This window comes from Bos indicus, chromosome 8 (genome assembly GCF_029378745.1).
Source record: "Bos indicus isolate NIAB-ARS_2022 breed Sahiwal x Tharparkar chromosome 8, NIAB-ARS_B.indTharparkar_mat_pri_1.0, whole genome shotgun sequence".
Lineage (NCBI taxonomy): Eukaryota > Metazoa > Chordata > Mammalia > Artiodactyla > Bovidae > Bos > Bos indicus.
In genome coordinates this window covers 46250138-46272546 of record NC_091767.1, presented here as the reverse complement: position 1 = coordinate 46272546, position 22409 = coordinate 46250138, and the positions used below count along the sequence as shown (strand labels likewise).

Genomic DNA, 22409 nt, shown 5'->3' with positions numbered 1-22409 from the left:
TTCTCCTCCTGCCTCCAATCTTTCCCAGCATCAGGGTCTTTTCCAATGAATCAACTCTTCACATCAAGTGGCCCAAGTTTTGGAGCTTCAGCTTAAGCATCAGTCCTTCCAATGAATATTCAGGGTTGATTTCCTTTAGGATTGACTATTTTGATCTCCTTGCAGCCCAAGGGACTCTCAAGAGTCTCCTCCAGCACCACAATTCAACAGCATCAAGTCTTTGGCTCTCAGCCTTCTTTATGGTCCAACTTTCATATCGATACACGAGTACTGGAACAAACCATAGCTTTGACTATACAGACCTTTGCTGGCAAAGAGATCTCTCTGCTTTTTAATATGCTGTCTGGGTTTGTCTCTTCCGAGGATCAAGCATCTTTTAATTTCATGGCTGCAATTATCATCTGCAGTGATTTTGGAGCCCAAGAAAACAAAATCTGTCTCTGCTTCCTCTTTTTCCCCTCTGTTTCCCTGAAATGATGGGACTGGTTGCCATGATCTTAGCTTTTTTGATGTTGAGTTTCAACCTAGCTTTTTCAGTCTCCTCTTTTACTCATATCAAGAGGTTCTTTAGTTCCTCTTCAATTTCTGCCATTAGAGTGCTATCACCTGCATATCTGAGGTTGCAAAATTGGAATTTCCTAATTGTCCAACAGTAGGAAACTGTTTAAATAAATGATGATAAAGCCATATGCTAGAGTGCTTTATAGCCATTATAATGATATTATGATGTAGTCCCATATTTGTTTACATAGATACATGTCCATTATGTACTGTTATATGAAAAAAAGCAAGTTATATATAGTATGTACAGTATGACCTTATTTTTGTAAAAATAAATACATGCATATAATATGCACATTAAAAAAGAATATATTCAAAACTATATTAAATTAGAGACCAATTCTATCTTAAGTGAAAGTTACACTACCAAAACCAAGTTCAAAAATTTACTTCCCACACTCCAAAACCCAGAACAAAGGCTCCTTAATGAGATGGATGACCACTGTGTCTCCCTGGGGCCTCTCAAGGAAACAAATTCATTAAAAGGTAAGTGAAGCGAAGTGAAGTTGCTCAGTTGTGTCCGACTCTTTACGACCCCATGGACTGTAGCCTATCAGGCTCTTCCATCGATGGGATTTTCCAGGCAAGAGTGCTGGAGTGGATTGCCATTTCCTTCTCCAGGGGATCTTCCCAACCCAGGAATCGAACCTGGGTCTCCCGCATTGCAGGCAGACACTTTACCATCTGAGCCACCAGGGTAAAAGGTAAGGTCAACTGCATTTATTTGTGCATGCGTGCATACTAAGTCACTTCAGTTGTGTCCAACTCTTTGCGACTCTATGGACTATAGTCCACCAGTCCTCTGTCCATGGGATTCTCCAGGCAAGAATACTGGAGTGAGTTGCCATGCCCTCCTCCAGGGGATCTTCCTGACTCAGGGATTGAACCCACGTCTCTTATGTCTCCTGCATTGGCAGGAACGCCTTTATCTGGGTTATCAGTTTTGGCGTCACCCTTCTAATTCTAAAACATTTGTTTTCTAATTCACTTTGAATTGATTTGCTTACCTATTTTCCCAGGAAGTAAAAATTCCCTCTCTTTTTACAAGCACAAAGTTTATGGAAATTACAAAATTGGTCATGATAAAATTATGTGAGCATTCACTTAGAAAGAGAAATTGAATACATACTCTGAAGTCAAAACCATCAAACAGATGTATACCAAATACTAACATCTTTAAACGGGAGGACATTTAAAAATTGGATTCATAAAATTAGAAAGAGTTCTTATAATTCTACTCAGTAGATTTTGAGAGTTTTTTCTGTCTACTCTATACACATGTCTATGGACCCAAGATTTCCTTTAAAGAGAAAGATGGAGTGGAGGGGGGTAGTTATTTAATTTTAATTTCTTAGTACGTAGAGAAGATAAAATCTCCTTAACTCAGGAAAATTACCTCTGGTGTCAGGAAAATCAGTTTCATTCTGTGAGAGGAAAAAAAGAGTAAAATAATAGAGAAATGACTGTTTGGCTAAATAATTTTTTAAGCATGAGATAAAAAAGGAAAAGAAGAAGAAATTAAAAGGAATTAAAGCAAGTCCTGACCACAGGCATCTGTTGAGAAAGGAAAATCCCAAATGGGAGGAAGAAGAAAAAGAGAATGCTTACCTGTCTGATTTTGGCAGTGAACAGGAGAGAAAGAAATATCATCCAGGGCCACATATCCTCCTTTGGGACCATTGAAGGCAACTTCAAAAATAACCTGCGGAGGAGAAAGACATGTTACATGTTTACATATTTTCTTTTAGGCTTAAACGCTTATAACTATGACTTAAAATGGTGTGTTGGTCTAGCCAGGTGTATAGGTATTTGAGCAGCTCCCTCCTTAACTCACAGTTTCTTTGGGGGAGAGTGACTACTAAGCCCTAAGTTGCATTTTATTGGTGGACTTTTCCCCCTCCCTTGCATGTCAAAGTACCTATATCACTTGCTGATAGAACTGCAGACTCAATAATCTGTTTAATGAACTCCAATTAAAGAGGCAACATGCTGCTTGCAGAAGGCAATCCTGCCCTTCCCAGAGCCCTGAGCCCTTCCCAGGTTCTCTTTTTCATGCACAAAATTCTATGTCCATCTGGACAAAGATGCAGCAATCAGAGATGATTACCTGATGCCTAAGGCAAAATCAGGCCCAGAACTCCTGTGTACAAATGTTAGGATTTTGGCATATCCTGGCATGGTCAAAAAGAGAGAACATGGGATTATTAATGAGTTCAGGCCCCTTTAGTTATACTGTCTTCTCTGCCACCAACTTTGAGTTCAATGGACGACTTTCTGCTTTCCATGGGGATCAAGTATGGTGAGCACAACACTCACCTGTGTTGGGAAAACCACCGAAGTGTGCAGACCACCCTGCTGGATTGATAACATAAGATAGCTGTTAAGCAGAGGGGGAAATCCAAGTGTCCACCTGGGCCAGGCACGTAATCTAAATGCGTGATATGGGTTTCATCTGATGCAGCAGGAAATGGTGTGAAATAGGGAGCCAGGCTCACCTACTGGGGGCAGCTGCTACTTAGCCTCGTCAGTTGCTGGCAGGTGCGAATTCAGGCCTAATATGCCTGGACTCACCAAATTGTCAAGAGGACTTGATGGCTAGATTTTTATTTGAAATCTTCAGATTTTTCAATGTTGACAATTCATTCAAAAACTAAAACAAATATGTGTGCAAAATAAAAACAAACAAATACCACTATAGCAGCTAGACAAATCACTATAGGCTAGATCTAATCCATAGGCCTCTAGTCTTCGCCCTCTGCTAAGGAGAATGGTGTCTTAGAGGCAGACAGACCAGAGTTCAAATCCTGTTGCTGTCACTTTATTAACTAGGTGACCTTGGGGACATAGCTAACCCTTTCAGAACAACACTTTTCTTGTTATAAAATAGACTTTTTAACATCTTCCTTGTAAGACTGTAGATGTGATTAAATGAGATACTGTATATATAGATCCTATGGAGTCAGGTGCATAAGCTCTGAACTAAATCCATGCCTTTTTCTCCAGGGTGACCCCCTCCTGAACTGCTATTCATATTTGATTCTAGTTGGCCACTAATTAACTCTAGTTTGTCCCTTTTATCCTCTAGGTCTCAATTTCTTAATTTTTGAGAAAAGAGTTTGGATAAGATTGTCCCTTTCAGTTTGACAACAATGGTCCTTAGACGCTTGGCCTCTCCAAAATCTAAGACAATCCTGGAAGTTTGTCTCTGGCAATGGAGGAAGGGCTGAGAACCAAAGGGACAGATTTGGGTGAATGAGGAGGAGCAAATTCAGTTTACAAGCTCAACACAGGCCTATGACATTTCATTTTCAAGGTGATAAAGCCAACAACAGATTGATCTTACTGATTGATCTAAATATCCTTACTGAATAAGGATATTTCCAATCATAATTTGCAAATCACAGCCTCTGTGTCATTGTGTTCTCTATTGTTCAGATATTTGTCTTCCTTTAAAAAATTCATTTGAGAATACGGGGACATTAAATTCGCTGATTTCCGCAGTAAGTTTCTTTTCTCGGAAATTACCAGGAGTCAATAATCCTGATGTAATGAGTCCCAACTGCCAGGGCAAAATCATGCATGTGTGACTCAAAAGGATATGTACTTAAGTTTAGTAGTAAACTTAAGCAGTAAACAGAAATGGTTAACTTTTCAAGCATTGATTAAAAAGAAAATTCAGCAAAGTCTCACTCATATAAATGTTGCCCCAGGAGTTTACGGTTGGATGAAAGGAACTTGCAAGGACAACGCCTTCACTGTGCATGTGACTTGTGACTTTAATAGAAGGAAAACTTTCTCAAGCAGCATGTGCATTTCTTTTTCTCCTTGTAACCCAAACTCACAGAAAAATTTCCACCGGGCTGCAAGAGTAAATCAAGGCCTGGTTAGAGTTTGGAATAGGAAATAGCACACATACTACAAAAGTCCCCTCTCTGGGGCTGTCTGGGGTAGGGGGAATTGGAAGACGGAAAGGGAGTGGCAGGCACACAGTCCATGGACAGATCACTTCCAAAACCGAGATCTCACCCCAGCACTCACTGAACCGCCGCATCAGGTGAGCAGATGGCACTACTGAAAAGCATCCAGAGGATCATTGGCCTCTCTTGCACTCTAAACGGAACTAGGCAAGATACTGCAAAAAGTGCAGAGTGAAAGCAGGGGATGTTCATAAGCTGTGGGGACTAAGACTCTCTTTAGAGCCCGAGATCTGCAACCACAGAGCTCCCCTCTTCCTTCAAATTTAAGTCAGATTTAGTGCAGGAAACTTTCTTAGCACCCTGGCACTCACCAGTAGTGTGACCTAGAATAAAACAGCAAACGTCTTGCACTTTCCATTTCCTCCTCTTTGATCTGGAATACGGGGATAATTTTATCTACTTTGCTGGATTGTTGTCAGTACTGAAATACGTGCGTGTGTGTGTGCGTGTGTGTGCTCAGTTGTTTGACTCTTTGAGACCCCATGGACTGTAGTCCGCCAGGTTCCTCTGTCCATGGGATTTCCCAGGCAAGAATACTGGAGTGGGTTGCCATTTCCTTCTCCAAGGGGTCTTCCCGAATCAGGGATTGAATCCAAGCCTCTTGCGTCTCCTGCACTGGCAGGCAGAGTCTTTACCACCTCGTCACCTGGGAAACCCAGGATACATGTATAGATACGTATTAATATATGTGCTTACAAAAAGGTCTTCAAGAATGAATACCAAGATGTTAGTTTTTTTCTTTGCAGGGCTGGTGTAGGGTATTTTAGTTTGTTTTGCTTCTCTGAATTTTCTAATTCTTCTGCACTGGACATTTACCACTCATGTAAATGAACAGTTTTAAACCATAAAAAGTTTAGAGGCCCCAAGGCTTGTTTCAAATTAGGGCCAAAATCATGTTTATTTCTGACTTTTATGACATTATTTACACTGTAAAGGAGAAAAGAAAAAATTAGTCATTTTTTCTTTAAATTTAGAAGGAGTGTTCCCTCAGGTAAGGGGAACCTTCACAGCTGCTGTCAGGAGCTGAAGTTTGAGAGTAAGGTTCATGTAGAAGGAGTCTGACTAATCTCATCTGAACTCACACAACCACAGTGCAAGTTCAGAGGGAGAGTGTGGCCAAGAAATCTAGTTGGTTAACTGGCTTTCTAATATTTGTCTTTATTAAGAAATACTCTTCTAGAAAATGAAGTGGTAGAGGAGGAAGGCAGAGAGATACAGAGGAAGGCAGAAAAGTGGAGAAGGCCAAGGAAGGGAAAAGGGAGATTAAGACTGAGACACAAAGGAAAGGAGGAATGAGTATGAGCCTGCAGTGTCTCCTGCTCCACGTCTGGGTGGCATCTCTGCAGAGTGGCCAGGCCAGGGCACACCAGGCACACCTACCTCCTTGGGGTACGGGGCACTGAACTCCGCCTCAGCAAGGTTCCAGACAGCGTTCCCTGGATCGCCCGCTTTCCAGATCTCCTCATACAGGCCAGCTGCGTCCCTCGTGTACACAGAGAAGATGTTGTCATTCCTCTGCTGGAGTTGGTAATAAAATGACAGGCAGCCAGACATGGGGGCCGTGGTCATCGGGGAGATGAGCTGGGCCACCTCCTGGAAGTGCTTGACATAGATAGAGTCCACGTACATGTAATGGCCTGAAATCACACAGAGAAAACAACCTAAGACAGACAGACGGATTCTCAGACACAACTACACAATTTGGGATTTACTTCAAAATAACCTGGTGGGAGTGGAAGAGAGGAAGAGAATGAGCTGTAGATGAAAGAAGTTTGGCCATAGATTGATGAAAGTTGCAGCTGGGAGATAAGTAGTGGAGTTCACTGTGCTCTGCTTAATATAAGGACCATTCTTTCTCTTTCTTTTACCTTCGATTGAAGTAAACCATACATATAGAAAGGTAGGTATGTCATCTGTAAAGTGTTTGAATGTTTATAAGCTGAACACAGTTGAGGAAAAATAGCAGAACATGACCCCGAAGGCCCCTCCAACAAACCTTCTTTGAGTGATAAGGTTTCTAAGAGCACACCAAGTGCACCATCTGTTCTCCTCTACATCTTTGCCACATACATGTAATGTCACTGTGTGTTCTTTGAGTGAAACAAAGATTTCGAATTCAAACTAGATGACAATTTGTACCTCTTTAATAGAGCATGTAGGTCAGTCAACGCTGTCGACAGGGTTAGGATTTGGGAAGTTGAACTTGGGACCAAGCCCCCTTCCCTCGATGGTTGGCAAGGCCTTGGTGGACTCCAGACCCAATAGCTGATCTTCATTAGAGGCATTTTGGTAAAATAAAGAAAAAGAGAGGTGGAAGTGGGAGAACCTGGATTTTGGCATTAAATGCACTGGCTTTGAATCCAGCTCTACATCTTATGCCCTGTGACTTTGAGCAAGTTACTGAATATCTCTGGACTTCAATTTCCTGATCTCTAGAATAAGAATCAAATATTTCTCTCACAGGGTTGATCTGAATGTTAAATGAGATTGTGTATGTGAACTGGTTAGCGTGTACCTGGCACATTGTAATTGCCTAAGATAATTATAATGAAGTAAAGGAATGCCATTGGTGTTTTTATACCATGCTCCTCCCATATGGTACTATTAGTATCAGCAATTTTATTTATTAGTCTAATTTATTTGAGCCACAGTGACAGAGACATGTGAGGCAATGCAGCTATGATAGAATGGCCTTTCTATTTATAAGCTCAGAACAATTACAGCTTAATGTCTTTGCTTTTATTACATGGTACCTGGTTTATAATCTTTTCTTTAATCACCAGCAAAATAGCAGTAAGTATATTAGGAAGAATATATGCATTCACATGTTGCACACTTGCTTTGCAGCTAACATACCACCTGGAATGTGGTGGGCCCTCAACAACTGGTGATCCAAAGCAGAAACACGGTCTCAGAACAATCCTCACTGCAATATGGGAAAGATGGATAAATCAAAGCTCCTTTCTCCTGGTAGCAAATTGTTCAACCCACTCTGAAAAATCTCCCTGGCTTAAATAGAATTGTCTGACTATCTTGCCAAGCCATGCGACTGTGAATAAAGAGAAATCACAAACTCAGATGATCAGAGGAGTCAGCCAGATCAAGTATATGACTGAAGTGGAGTGGGTCAGGGAGAAAATGGAGAGTGACGGATTAGCCATCAACAGTGGAAATCACATTTCACCAGCAATGGGAAGCAGATATCAAACTTCCCTGAAAAAAATCAGAAAATCTGATAGTGCTGGGTCTGTATTCTTGGACTGTGACAACCATCTGGGGGTGAGGGGCACTGGACCCGTGCTCCTCCCTGAGAACCCATCCCTCTACCTCCTGCCGATGCCCTCACATCAGCCAGGGGCTGCAGGCCTCTCCCACTGAAACTCAAAATCCAGATTTTTCTGGCAAACCCATTCATTTAAAAACGATACCACACCTATTATTTTGTTAGGGTTACCGTAACAGTAACCTAAACTGGATGGCTGAAACTAAAGAAATTTGTTCCACAATTCAGGAGGCTAGAAGTACAAGGTCAGATCAGATCAGATCAGATCAGTCACTCAGTCATGTCCGACTCTTTGCAACCCCATGAATCGCAGCACGCCAGGCCTCCCTGTCCATCACCAACTCCCGGAGTTCACTCAGACTCACGTCCATTGAGTCAGTGATGCCATCCAGCCATCTCATCCTCTGTCGTCCCTTTCTCCTCCTGCCCCCAATCCCTCCCAGCATCAGAGTCTTTTCCAATGAGTCAACTCTTCGCATGAGGTGGCCAAGTACTGGAGTTTCAGCTTTAGCATCATTCCTTCTAAAGAAATCCCAGGGCTGATCTCCTTCAGAATGGACTGGTTGCATCTCCTTGCAGTCCAAGGGACTCTCAAGAGTCTTCTCCAACACCACAGTTCAAAACCATCAATTCTTCGGCGCTCAGCCTTCTTCACAGTCCAACTCTCACATCCATACATGACCACTGGAAAAACCATAGCCTTGACTAGATGAACCTTTGTTGGCAAAGTAATGTCTCTGCTTTTGAATATGCTATCTAGGTTGGTCATAACTTTCCTTCCAAGGAGTAAGCATCTTTTAATTTCATGGCTGCAGTCACCATCTGTAGTGATTTTGGAGCCCAGAAAAATAAAGTCTGACACTGTTTCCCCATCTATTTCCCATGAAGTGGTGGGACCGGATGCCATGATCTTCATTTTCTGAATGTTGAGCTTTAAGCCAACTTTTTCACTCTCCACTTTCACTTTCATCAAGAGGCTTTTGAGTTCCTCTTCACTTTCTGCCATAAGGGTGGTGTCATCTGCATATCTGAGGTTATTGATATTTTTCCCAGCAATCTTGATTTCAGCTTGTGTTTCTTCCAGTCCAGCGTTTCTCATGATGTACTCTGCATATAAGTTAAATAAACAGGGTGACAATATACAGCCTTGACATACTCCTTTTCCTATTTGGAACCAGTCTGTTGTTCCATGTCCAGTTCTAACTGTTGCTTCCTGACCTGCATACAGATTTATCAAGAGGCAGATCAGGTGGTCTGGTATTCCCATCTCTTTCAGAAGTTTCCACAGTTTATTGTGATCCACATAGTCAAAGGCTTTGGCATAGTCAATAAAGCAGAAATAGATGTTTTTCTGGAACTCTCTTGCTTTTTCCATGATCCAGCGGATGTTGGCAATTTGATCTCTGGTTCCTCTGCCTTTTCTAAAACCAGCTTGAACATCAGGAAGTTCACGGTTCACGTATTGCTGAAGCCTGGCTTGGAGAATTTTGAACATTACTTTACTAGCGTGTGAGATGAGTGCAATTGTGCGGTAGTTTGAGCATTCTTTGGCATTGCCTTTCTTTGGGATCGGAATGAAAACACCTTTACCAGTCCTGTGGCCACTGCTGAGTTTTCCAAATTTGCTGGCATATTGAGTGCAGCACTTTCACAGCATCATCTTTCAGGATTTGGAATAGCTCAACTGGAATTCCATCACCTCCAGTAGCTTTGTTCGTAGTGATGCTTTCTAAGGCTACTTGACTTCACATTCCAGGATGTCTGGCTCTAGGTCAGTGATCACACCATCGTGATTATCTGGGTTGTGAAGATCTTTTTTGTACAGTTCTTCTGTGTATTCTTGCCATCTCTTCTTAATATCTTCTGCTTCTGTTAGGTCCATACCATTTCTGTCCTTTATTGAGCTCATCTTTGCATGAAATGTTCCTTTGGTATCTCTGATTTTCTTGAAGAGACCCCTAGTCTTTCCCATTCTGTTGTTTTCCTCTATTTCTTTGCATTGATCGCTGAAGAAGGCTTTCTTATCTCTTCTTGCTATTCTTTGGAACTCTGCATTCAGATGTTTATATCTTTCCTTTTCTCCTTTGCTTTTTGCTTCTCTTCTTTTCACAGCTATTTGTAAGGCCTCCCCAGACAGCCAAGGTCAAGGTATGGGAACAATTAGTTCCTTCCGACAGATGTCAGGGAGATCCTGTTCTATGCCTCTCTCCTAGCTTCCATGGCATTGGCAATCTTTGACACTAACTGATAGATCTCTGCCTTCAGAGATCACATGGTCAGATGGTATTCTCCCTTCTAAGCTTGTATCTCTCTGTGGCCAAATTTCCCTTTTTTTCCATACTGGACTTGGGCGGGGCCGGGGTCCACCCCACTTTAGTATGACCTCATCTTAACCAATTAATATTCAATGACCCCATTTCCATTCCCCAATTCTGAAGTTCTGAGGGTTAGGACTTTAACATATGGATTTTGAGGAAATATAATTCAACCTATAATACCTGCCATCACAATTTTTTAAACTTTGTGAGTGCCAAATAAACATAACTGCAAGACTGGCAGCAGCTGATGAGCTCCCAGTTGGCTGCCTCTGGGGAGGGATTTTAAAGGAAGAATCAGAATGTTAGACTGAGCAGAATCCAGGAACTTCTGATAAGGAGGCAAGGCCACGAGCTCCCCTCCTAAGCTCAGTGTCCTCTGAAGCACTGCTGGTGGCCAGACAGACATGAAGAAGGAATTCAGTCTACCAGGTGAAGCACACCTCCAAAACTACAGGAGACCTCAGGAAATCTAGGAGACCTCACACATCCACTGGAAAGTATTTGTTCTGCTTCCAGAGTACATGATGACTGTGGTTAGGAGCAATGTCTCACACTCCTTCCCATTATGAATGTATCTTCCTCACAGCTGACAGATATCTGACAGTGCTTCTTAAAGGCTACTTACCTCCTGGGTGGACAACATTTAAGTACCTGAATTTGCAGCTAGTGCCTAGTTAACAACCCATGCACAAGACATGAGGCCAATGAGCCACAGTCCCACTGCTGATCCCAAACAACAGCAAACACAATGTGACCTGGCCGAAGTGAGTCAGAGAGGCTGCTGGGAACCCGACCAGGACTGCTGACACCAAGTCTCATACGGAACCACTAGACCAGACCACATTCTACTGCCTCCCCACCCTTTCCTCTTTGTCATTCATTTGTTGCCAAAGTTGGGTACTGTTTACTGACTATCTGAGTAAGACACTTTTTGACTGGGAAACAGAAGATAACTCATCAGAAGTGTATCATCTCAGTTGAAGGAGTGTGGATGATTCAGAAATCACCAGGTGTCAGCCCCAGGAGGCTGGGCCAGAGGAATGACCACCAGCCCAGGCTGAATATGTGTCATCAGGTACAGTCTCCTCTGAGGTTGGGAGCAGGTGGTGGTGCAGGCACCATTTGGTGTACCCTTCCAAGGGGAATGAAGAAGGTAGCCTGGAGTGCTTGGAAAATTATGGCCAGTGTTCTATAAGAACTTTTCTGCCCAGCTCAATGAGGCCAACTCCTCAACTGGTCCAGGGTTCTGGAACCTCCAGAATTTCTAGAGGAAGACTTTTAGAAAGAAAAATCAGATCCTTTAAGTCTGAGTAGATTAAACTAGGTATAGATAGATCTTAGGTGGAAAGGATCCTTATAATCAACCAAACCGTTGGGGATTCTATTAAAAGAGCAAAACTCTCTGGGACCCAAGCCAAAGCTCAGGCCCTCTGGCAAAATGCCTGTGCTAAGAGCACATGCACACTCACTTCTAAAGAGGAATTCCCTCCTTTCTTAGAGCAGCTCTCTGTATTAGCTCAACTTTTCATGTGGAACCAGTGGCTCACTGGTAGTCAGCCATTTTCCCTTAAATTAGGAAAAGAACTTTGAAGGCAACTCCTGAACTTCTATTTTCAAACAGTCTGGCTAACCAGCATTCCACAGAGATTGCCCTTGGCTTGGCTGCGATGCCAGCAGCACCCTCTGACTCAGCTGTGATTCGGTCCTGTTGGCCACATTTGTGCTCCAGTTGCAATGTCTGCATCTGTGTCATGGTTGTCTGGACGAGCTGTCTCCTGGGTGTGGGGGAAGACCCAAAGAAAGGCATGCCAGTGGGTCTGCTGCCATTGTGAGGAGGCAGCACCCAAAGGCATCTAGTTACCATGCCCAATTTCCAGTCTACAGGTCTGGCAGTTACCTGCTAAACCTTTAGTTCTAAGGGTTTGATTAAGTTTTACTATAATAGAGTCTGACTCTACAGTAGAGTCAGTATATGAAGTGGGACTTCTAGTTTCTGCTAAGATCTTAGTGATAGGAACAATGGGGCACAAGTCCCTCTATTTTCTACAGAGTGGTGCTAAACTATCCCTGTTGTATATGCTACATTGTGGCAGACTTGGAATCTGAACCTGCTGTACCAGATTAGACCCTTTCACCTCCCCACTAATCCTAACCCTCCATCCTCAGCCCTCCTCTGCCAGCCTGTATATATGAGAAGGCCAAGGAGGGATCAGAGAGACTGGAGGCAGAGTTCCTTTGAAGAGATTTGTGGAGCTGACCTGCCATATGTTTCCTTTTGATCCCCCAAGGGAATGGGAGGGGATTGCTTCCCCTTTCTTACCTTTACCCAAGGGAGGGGGTTTCAGAGAAGCACTTGTAGAGGAGGTAGGGGAGGGAAACTACCATCTAATCCCATCCCACCCACGCTTGCAAGTTCCTGGGTTCTGTGACTGCCTTGGGCCTTGAGAGGAGGGTGGGAGAGTTACTGAGAGAACTCCAGGGGTAACTGGAGTTTATGGGTTGCAGAGGCTGGGCCTCTGTATCAGAGCCTTGACGGCATGCAGCTAGAGGCTGTAGGGACCTAGGGGCAGAAGGGACAGAAAGGATTTTTGTTGCCAGTGAGCTGGACTTCCAGAGTTTGATGGGGGAGACATCTGAGTTTTCCCGAAGCCTAAGTGGAAAACTCAGAAGGTAGCTGGGCTAGAGTGCCTGAAAGGACTCTTCTCAAAAGGACTGCATCCAGGGCAGTAACCCTAACAAAAAGGGGCTGGTGGGGTGTACCTCATAACAAGCACTAAGGGGGATTCACAGATGGCCAGAGAGTGCATTTTTGTCATTGACTGTGAGAGACATAGCCAGCATCCAGCCACCTGCAGCATGAAGGTCATCGACTCCAGATTAAACAGCACAGGTCACATATGACCTTTCATCCCCTTCCCTTCCCCATCTTGCCTTCCCAACCCTGGAGAAGCCATAAGCAGCATCGTGAGTGGGGGAAGATGAAGAAAAGAGCAAAGGGAAGAAGTATGAAGAAGTAAAGCCCAATTGCTTCTCTACAGCTGCTCTGTGTTCTGGTTGAAGGATCAGAAATTGGGGTTCCAAATCAACTGAATTTAATCCTTAAAAATGAGGTGGTTTGTTAATATCAGAAGGTGCCTGGAAAGCCATGGTGAAGTCACCCGAGGACAGAGAAAGGAGATCCAGCAGAGCTTGCACAAAGGTAATGGTGAGAAAATTAATAAAGCTGCTTCCCTGCTGAGTGCTTTTGCGATGAACCAAATGGATCAGTGCAGAGTGAGAACGAATAAGTTCTATGAAGATGATGCTTGAACTCAATCCAAAGTGAAATGAGAAAAGAATGTTGTGAGTTATGGAAAGATGATCCATCCATGTCAGGGTCTTTGATGGAGTAAAACAACTCTGACCTTATTCTACATTTTGAAACTTTGTTCAGCTCTTTCTGTAGCGGCACTGTATGCAGACCTGATTTTTAAAATTTCAGCAAAGGAACAGATTTCCCTCATTATCTTTCCAGCAATTATCTTCTTTTTGCTAAGACAGGTAGGAAACAGTAATGATCTGAGCTGTCAGTAGCTTATCCCCTGAAGGATTTTGTTTCACTTCATAAAATATTAACAAAGGAAAGAAATCCACATGTGATGAATCCAAACTGAGTAAGAAAAAGCGAGTTAATGTCCCAGCCCCTCCAGTAGTCTATCACACTCCCACTGCATTAGTCATTTCCACCATAAGTCAAGAATTTGAAGACACAGTGCTCATTTGAAAAATCTGACTCACTGTTTGAAGCTGTTAAAAACACACAGACAAGTGAAGGAAAACTGACATCCACACAATATTTTTCAGATATTACATTCACTGTTCTCTTTTCTAAAACACATAGGCTACAGCCCTCCGGAGAAGACTTCCTTCAGCATCTCTGCAGCTCTGAAGTTTCTGAGCAGGCACATAGCTTCCCTCACCCCTGCTGTTTGTTTCTCCAGTTTTTACCTGAAAACAAAAGCATAAGCTGCTTCCAGGATACGAATAACAGGAGATGAGTTTATACAGAGCCAAATCTGCTGCTGCGAGCAGACAGCTGAACCATTTAATCTTTCCTCTGTCACCCAAATTGATGGAGCTCAGGGAAAATAAATATACCTGGTAGAAAGCAGATGTAATAAGAAAGGTGGCCTTTCTCTTATTTAGAGCATTGGAGGCTTTTTTCCCAAGAGTAATCCTGGTCAAACCTTTGAGTCATATGAGCAAAAAGTGTTTCAAATAAAAAATTTAAGAATTTTTAGAACTCATCTTTTTTAGCCCCATCCTATGTAGGGAGAAGTCTCACCTAGGAGTCTAAGTGTGAGGAGTGTGAATGTGTGTATGTGTGTGTGTGTGTTGGGTGGTAATGAGAAGGCTCTTTGGTTATCCATTGGGCAATCAGTTCAGTTCAGTCGCTCAGTCGTGTCTGACTCTTTGCGACCCGAATCGCAGCACGCCAGGCCTCCCTGTCCATCACCATCTCCTGGAGTTCACCCAGACTCATGTCCATCAAGTCAGTGATGCCATCCAGCCATCTCATCCTCTGTCGTCCCCTTCTCCTCCTGCCCCCAATCCCTCCCAGCATCAGAGTCTTTTCCAATGAGTCAACTCTTTGCATGAGGTGGCCAAAGTACTGGAGTTTCAGCTTTAGCATCATTCCTTCCGAAGAACACCCAGGACTGATCTCCTTTAGAATGGACTGGTTGGATCTCCTTGCAGTCCAAGGGACTCTCAAGAGTTTTCTCCAACACCACAGTTCAAAAGCATCAATTCTTCGGGGCTCAGCCTTCTTCACAGTCCAACTCTCACATCCATACATGACCACAGGAAAAATCATAGCCTTGACTAGATGGACTTTTGTTGGCAAAGTAATGTCTCTGCTTTTGAAAATGCTGTCTAGGTTGGTCATAACTTTCCTTCCAAGGAGTAAGCGTCTTTTAATTTCATGGCTGCAGTTACCATCTGCAGTGATTTTGGAGCCCCAAAAAATAAAAATAAAGTCTGCCACTGTTTCCACTGTTTCCCCATCTATTTCCCAAGAAATGATGGGACCAGATGCCATGATCTTCGTTTTCTGAATGTTGAGCTTTAAGCCAACTTTTTCACTCTCCACTTTCACTTTCATCAGGAGGCTTTTGAGTTCCTCTTCACTTTCTGCCATAAGGGTGGTGTCATCTGCATATCTGAGTATCTTACTCCAAAAAGAGAAGCCAAAGTAAAATAGCAGAGAACAGTTGGAAGAAGTGAATGGAAGGTAGGCATCCAGGCTTCCTGCTGATCACAAGCAGAAATACAACCTAGGATCTAAGCCCTACTCTGCCATTATCACACATGCCACCATCTTTAAACACTCTCCAAACATCAAAGAAACTATCTATTCTTATGCCTGAACACCTCTGCATACACTATTCTTATCTTCTCCTTATCCATCAGGCCAAATACCAGTTCTGATATGACTTCCTGTAGAAAGCCTTCCCCAAATTCCAAAACCAAGGTGGTTTTTCATTTTTCTGTGGTCCCATATCATGTATTTCATAATTGTACTAATCATACATCCCTATGCATATTTACATAGTATCTCAGTATTTGAACATTTTGAGAAAGGCCATAATATATGTTAACACAGAAGCATATTAAAGGCACTGAGAAGCCATCAAATAGAGGTGTCTATTTAGCTTTCTTCAGCTCAGCATTTCCCCAGTTTACTTGATGACATATATAGAATGATTTGTGTGAGAATTCTTCTCACATAAAGATTATTATACTCAAACAGTGGCATTCTAGGGAACAGTTGGAAGTTTTTGTATCACTAGGTTATGCAAGAATACCTGGTCTATAAAGAGTGCTTATTATGTATTTGTTGAATGAATGAATGAGCGATCAATGAAAAAGCCTCATTGTGATCAATGAAGAAGGCTCTGAGTAGGCTGATTATAATTCAGGATTGCTGGAAGCAGGTAACAGTCTCCCTAGAGTTCTTTCCTTCAGTTCAGTTCAGTTGCTCAGTCATGTCTGACTCTTTGCGACCCCATGAATCACAGCATGCCAGGCCTCCCTGTCCATCATCAACTCCTGGAGTTCACCCAAACCCATGACCATTGAGTCGGTGATGCCATCCAACCATTTCATCCTCTGTCGTCCCCTTCTCCTCCCACCCTGTCTTTCCCAGAATCAGGGTCTTTTCAAATGAGTCAGCTCTTCGCATCAGGTGGCCAAAGTATTGGAGTTTTAGCTTCAGCATCAGTCCTTCCAATGAACACCCAGGACTGATGTCCTTCAGAATGGACTGGTTGGATCTCCTTGCAGTCCAAGGGACTCTCAAGAGTCTTTTCCAGCACCACAGTTCAAAAGCATCAATTCTTCAGCGCTCAGCTTTCTTCACAGTCCAACTCTCACATCCATACATGACTACTTCAGGCTCAGGCTCAAATACTTCGTTGGGCCTTCATACTGACGTCAGGGGACTAAGCAATGCTAGTGGGCAAAGCTGCCTGCCTTTGGGAGCAGTTTTAGAATAGCCGAGGAAGAAGAGAAAAGATAGGAAAAATGGAGAGGAGGAGATGGGAGGGGGAGGGAATGGGAGGAGAGCAGCGAGTGCCTACGGCAGGGCTGACATGCTCTGCCACCAAGTCTTTGTGCTCCTCAGGGATGACCACATCATCACGCCTTGATATAGACACTAGAAAATCTACTGGTCAGGATATTAGAAAAGCCAGGTCCTCTTTTTCTCATTCCTTACTCCCTTTAATCCTCCTTTTTCTTTTTTCTAATGCCAAATGCAATGTGTTTATACATATTCAGGAGGGACTCAAGGCATTTTATTTTTAAAATTAATTTTTATTGGAGTATAGTTGACATACAGTATAGTTTTTGCTATATGGCAAAGTGAATCTCATATATATATATATCCACACACACGTATATCCACTCTTTTTTAGATTCCATTCCTATATAGGTCATTACTGAGTACTGAGTAGAGTTCCCTGTGCTATACAGTAGGTTCTCATTATCCTTTTATATATAGCAGCATGTATGCGTCAACTCCAATCTCCCAATTTATCCATCCTCTATTTCCACCTTGGTAACCATAAGTTTCTCTTCTGCATCTATGACTCTATTAGTGTTTTGTAAATGGGTTCACTTGTACCATTTTCTTTAGATTCCATGTACAAGTGATATTGTATAATATCACTTATTATTATACGTGAAGGTCCATCCATGTCACTGCAAATGGCATTATTTTGTTCCTGTTTTAAATGGTTGAGTAATATTCCATTGTATATATGAACCACATCTTCTTTATCCATCCCTCCATCTAAGGACATTTAGGTTGTTTCCATGCTCTAGCTATTGTTAATAGTGCTGCAATGGTTTCCCAACCTGGGGACTTCGACTTTGAAGGCCAGTGGAATTTGCTTACAGAACTTCCACAGGCCCAGGGAAACCTTCCCCAGGCACAGGACTGTGCCTTCCAAGAGTCTTCTTGGAGGGCACAAATAAAACCTTGTGTGCACAAGGACTCAGGAGAAAGGAACAGTGACCCCAGAGAAGACTGAGCCAGACTTGCCTGTGAGTGTCCAGAAGTCTCTGGCGGAGATGTGGGTTGACAGTGGCCTGACGCAGTGTCAGGGGCACTGAATACAACAGTCCCGGGAGCCACAGCATACTGGCATAAGTCACTTGGAAGGAGGTCACCATTATTGCCATTACCCCTACCATAGTTTGGCTTCAGGCCAAACTACAGGGAGGGAACACAGCCCCACTCATCCACAGAAAATTGGATTAAAGATTTACTGAATATGGCCCCACCCACCAGAGCAAGACCCAGATTCCCCCACAGTCAGTCCTTACCATCAGGAAGCTTCCAGAAGCCTCTTTTTTTCTGTAGAAGCCTTTTATCCTTATTCATTAGAGGGCAGACAGAATGAAAAGTGCAATCACAGAAAACTAACCAAACTGATCCATGGATCACAGCCTTGTCTAACTCAATGAAACTATGAGCCATGCCATATAGGGCCACCCGAGATGGATGGGTCATGGTGGAGAGTTCTGACAAAATGTAGTCCACTGGAGAAGGGAATGGCAACCACTTCAGTATTCTTGCCTTGAGAACCCCATGAACAGTATAAAAAGGCAAAAAGATATGATCCTGAAAGATGAACACCCCAGGTCAGTAGGTGCCCAATATGCTATTGGAAAAGACCAGAGAAATAGATCCAGAAAGAATGAAGAGGCTGAGTCAAAGTGAAAACAATACCCAGTTGTGGATGTTACTGGTGATGGAAGTAAAGTCTGATGCTGTAAAGAACAATATTGCATAGGAATCTGAAATGTTAGGTCCATGAATTAAGGTAAATTGGAAGTGGTCAGACAGGAGATGGCAAGAGTGAACATCGAGATTTTAGGAATCAGAAAACTAAAATGGACCAGAATGGGTGAGCTTAATTCAGATGACCATTATATTTACTACTGTGGGCAAGAATCCCTTAGAATAAATGGAGTAGCCCTCATAGTCAACAAAAGAGTCTGAAATGCAACACTTGGGTGCAATCTCAAAAATGACAGAATGATCTCTGTTCATTTCCAAAGCACACCATTCAATATCACAGTAATCCAAGTCTTTGCCCCAACCACTAATGCTGAAGAAGCTGAAGTTGAATGGTTCTATGAAGACCTACAAGACCTTTTAGAACTAATACCAAAAAACAATGTCCTTTTCATTATAGGGGACTGGAATGCAAAAGTAGGAAGTCAAGAGATACCTGGAGTAACAAGCAAGTTTGGCCTGGGAGTACAAAATGAAGAGTTTTGTCAAGAGAATGCAATGGTCATAGCAAACACCCTCTTCTAACAACACAAGAGATGATGCTACACGTGGACATCACCAGATGGTCAATACCGAAATCAGATTGATTATATTCTTTGCAGCCAAAGATAGAGAAGCTCTATACAGTCGGCAAAAAGAAGACCAGGAGCTGACTGTGGCTTAGATCATGAACTTATTGCAAAATTCAGACTTAAATAGAAGAAAGTAGGGAAAACCACTAATCTATTCAGGTATGATCTAAATCAAACTTCTTATGATTATATAGTACAAGTGACAAATAGATTCAAGGGATTAGATCTGATAGAGTGCCTGAAGAATTATGGATGGAGGTTTGTGACACTGTACAGGAGGCGGTGATCAAAACCATCCCCCAAGAAAAAGAAATGCAAAAAGGCAAAATGGTTGTCTGAGGGGGCCTTACAAACAGCTGAGAAAAGAAGAGAAATGCACAGCAAGGGAGAAAAGGAAAGATATATCCATCTGAATGCAGAGTTCCAAAGAATAGCAAGGAGAGATAAGAAAGCCTTCCTCAGTCATCAGTGCAAAGAAATAGAGGAAAACAATAGAATGGGAAACACTAGAGATCTCTTCAAGAAAATTAGAGATAGCAAGGGAACATTTCATGCAAAGATGGGCTCAATAAAGGACAGAAATGATATGGGCCTAACATAAGCAGAAGATATTAAGAGGTGGCAAGAACACACAGAAGAACTGTACAAAAAAGATCTTAATGACCCAGATAACCATGATGGGTGTGATCACTCACCTAGAGCCAGACATCCTGGACTGCAAAGTCAAGTGGGCTGTAGGAAGAATCACTACCAACAAAGCTAGGGGAGATGCTGGAATTCCAGCTGAGCTATTTCAAATCCTGAAAGGTGATGCTGTGAAAGTGCTGCCCTCAATATGCCAGCAAATTTGGAAAACTCAGCAGTGGCCACAGGACTTCAGTTTTCATTCCAATTCCGAAGAAAGGCAATGCCAAAGAATGTTCAAACTACTGCATAATTGGACTCATCTCACATGCTAGTAAAGTAATGCTCAAAATTCTCCAAGGTAGGTTTCAATAGTATGTGAACCAAGAACTTCCAGACATTCAAGATGGATTTAGAAAAGGCAGAGAAACCAGAAATCAAATTGCCAACATTTGCCTTTGTATCATAAAAAAGGCAAGAGAATTCCACAATAGTATCTACTTCTGCTTCAATGACTACGTTAAAGCCTTTGACTGTATGGCTCCCAACAAATTGTGGAAAATTCTTAAAGAGTGGGAATACCAGACCACCTGACTTGCCTCCTGAGAAACCTGTATGCAGGTCAAGAAGCAACAGTTAGAAAGAGATTGGTTCCAAAATGGGAAAGGAGTATGTCAAGGCTGTACATTGTCACTCTGCTTATTTAAATTATATGCATCATTAGAAATGCTGGGATAGATGAAGCACAAACTGGAATCAAGATTGTGGGGAGAAATATTAATAACCTCAGCTATGCAGATGACACCACCATTATGGCAGAAAGCAAAGAGGAACTAAAGAGCCTCTTGATGAAAGTGAAAGAGGAGACTGAAAAAGCTGGCTTAAAACTCAACATTCAAAAAATGAAGATCGTGGCATCCAGTCCCATCACTTCATGGCAAGTAGATGGGGAAACAATGGAAACAGTGACAGACTTTATTTTCTTGGGCTCCAAAATCACTGCAGATGGTGACAGCAGCCATGAAATTAAAAAGACGCTTGCTCCTTGGACGTAAAGCTATGACCAACCTAGTCAGCATATTAAAAAGCAGAGACATTACTTTGCTGACAAAGGTACATATAGTCGAAGCTATGGTTTATCCAGTAGTCATGTACAGATGTGAGAGTCGGACCATAAAGAAAGCTGAGCACTGAAGAATTGATGTTTTTAAACTGTGGTGTTGGTGAAGACTCATGAGAGTCCCTTGGACTGCAAGGAGATCAAACCAGTCAATCCTAAAGGAAATTAATCCTGCATATTCACTGAAAGAACTGATGCTGAAGCTGAAGCTCCAATACTTTGGCCACCTGCTGTGAAGAACCGACTCATTGGAAAAGACCCCGATGCTGGGAAAGATAGAGGAGGGGAGGAGAAGGGGATGACAGAAGATGAGATAGTTGGATGGCATCTCCAACTCGATGGACATGAATTTGAGCAAGCTCCGGGAGTTGGTGATGGACAGAGAAACCTGGCTTGCTGCAGTCCATGGAGTCCAAAGAGTGGGACATGACTGAGTGACTGAACTGAGCTGAGTAGTAATGTTGAGCATCTTTTCATGTGCCTCTTGGCCATATTTATATCTTCTTTGGAGAAACGTCTATTCAGATATTCTGCTTATTTTTTGATTGGGTTATTTGCTTTTATGATATTGAACTGCATGAGCTGTTTGCATATTTTAGAGATTAATCCTTTGTTGGTTGCTTCATCTGTGAATAATGTTCCCCATTCTGTGTGTTGTCTTTTCATTTGTTTATAGTTTTCTTTGCAGTGCAAAAGCTTTAAAATTTAATTAGGTCCCATTTGTTTATTTTTGTTTTTATCCAGAGCATTTTTGAAATATATCTCAGTGGATGGTGAATTTGGAGATTTTGATGTATAGCATTAGGTAAAGAAAAAAGAGTAAAATATTAGAACTCAAAGGTATCTTACGGATCATTGAACTCAAATTCCTCATTTTCAAACAGACTGGTGGAGACCCTCAGAAGTTAAGGGACTACCCAAAGCACTGAAGGACATTTGGTTCTGTCTGAAATGTCCCTACGACATTTAGTCTGTGCACAAAGGTCCTTGATATTTGGTCCTGTCTAAAACCATTTGACACAGACCAAATAATGCTCACAGGTGTTTTGGAAGGGACCAAATTTCAAGGACCTAATGGAATAGACCAAATACCTTATAGAAATTCTAGACAGGATCAAATATCTGCAAATCACCTAAAGTAATACAGCACTCTTATAACTGGGTCTGGAGCACAAGCATTCTGACTCCTGGCCTGGTCCTCCTCTTTATCCCTTGTTGAAACAAACATGGTTGGAATGTTCTGTGGTCACAAATGAGAGAGAGGAAGAACTAGGGGTGACGCATTTTGCAAACAATGGGTTACACGCAATTAACATAGGCTTCCCAGGTATCTTAGATGGTAAAGAATCTACCTGCAATGCAGGAGATATGGGTTTGATCCCTGGGTCAGGAAGATCCCCTCGAGGAGGATATGGCAACCCACTCCAGTATTCTTGCCTGGAGAATTTCATGGACAGAGGAGCCTGGCGGGCTACAGTCCACGGGGTTGCAAAGAGTTGGACACGACTGAGTGACTAACACACACATACACACACACACACAACATAGTCAAAGGGGTGATTTGACACTAGTCCATAGGTCTGCTGCCTCTCCCAAGAATATGTGTTCTC

General features: G+C 42.5%; 1 protein-coding gene across 2 annotated transcripts in view; it reads right to left on the bottom strand.

The window, feature by feature from the left end:
* MAMDC2 (MAM domain containing 2) overlaps nucleotides 1-22409 on the bottom strand; it is a 163332-nt gene that overhangs the window by 63123 nt on the left and 77800 nt on the right. For both annotated transcript variants that reach the window (XM_070794625.1, XM_070794624.1), the window contains exons 6-7: nucleotides 5919-6175; nucleotides 2170-2263 (exon numbers count right to left, since the gene is read on the bottom strand). In XM_070794625.1, coding sequence (XP_070650726.1) covers nucleotides 2170-2263; nucleotides 5919-6175 — 351 coding nt within the window. The remainder of the gene's footprint in view (nucleotides 1-2169; nucleotides 2264-5918; nucleotides 6176-22409) is intronic.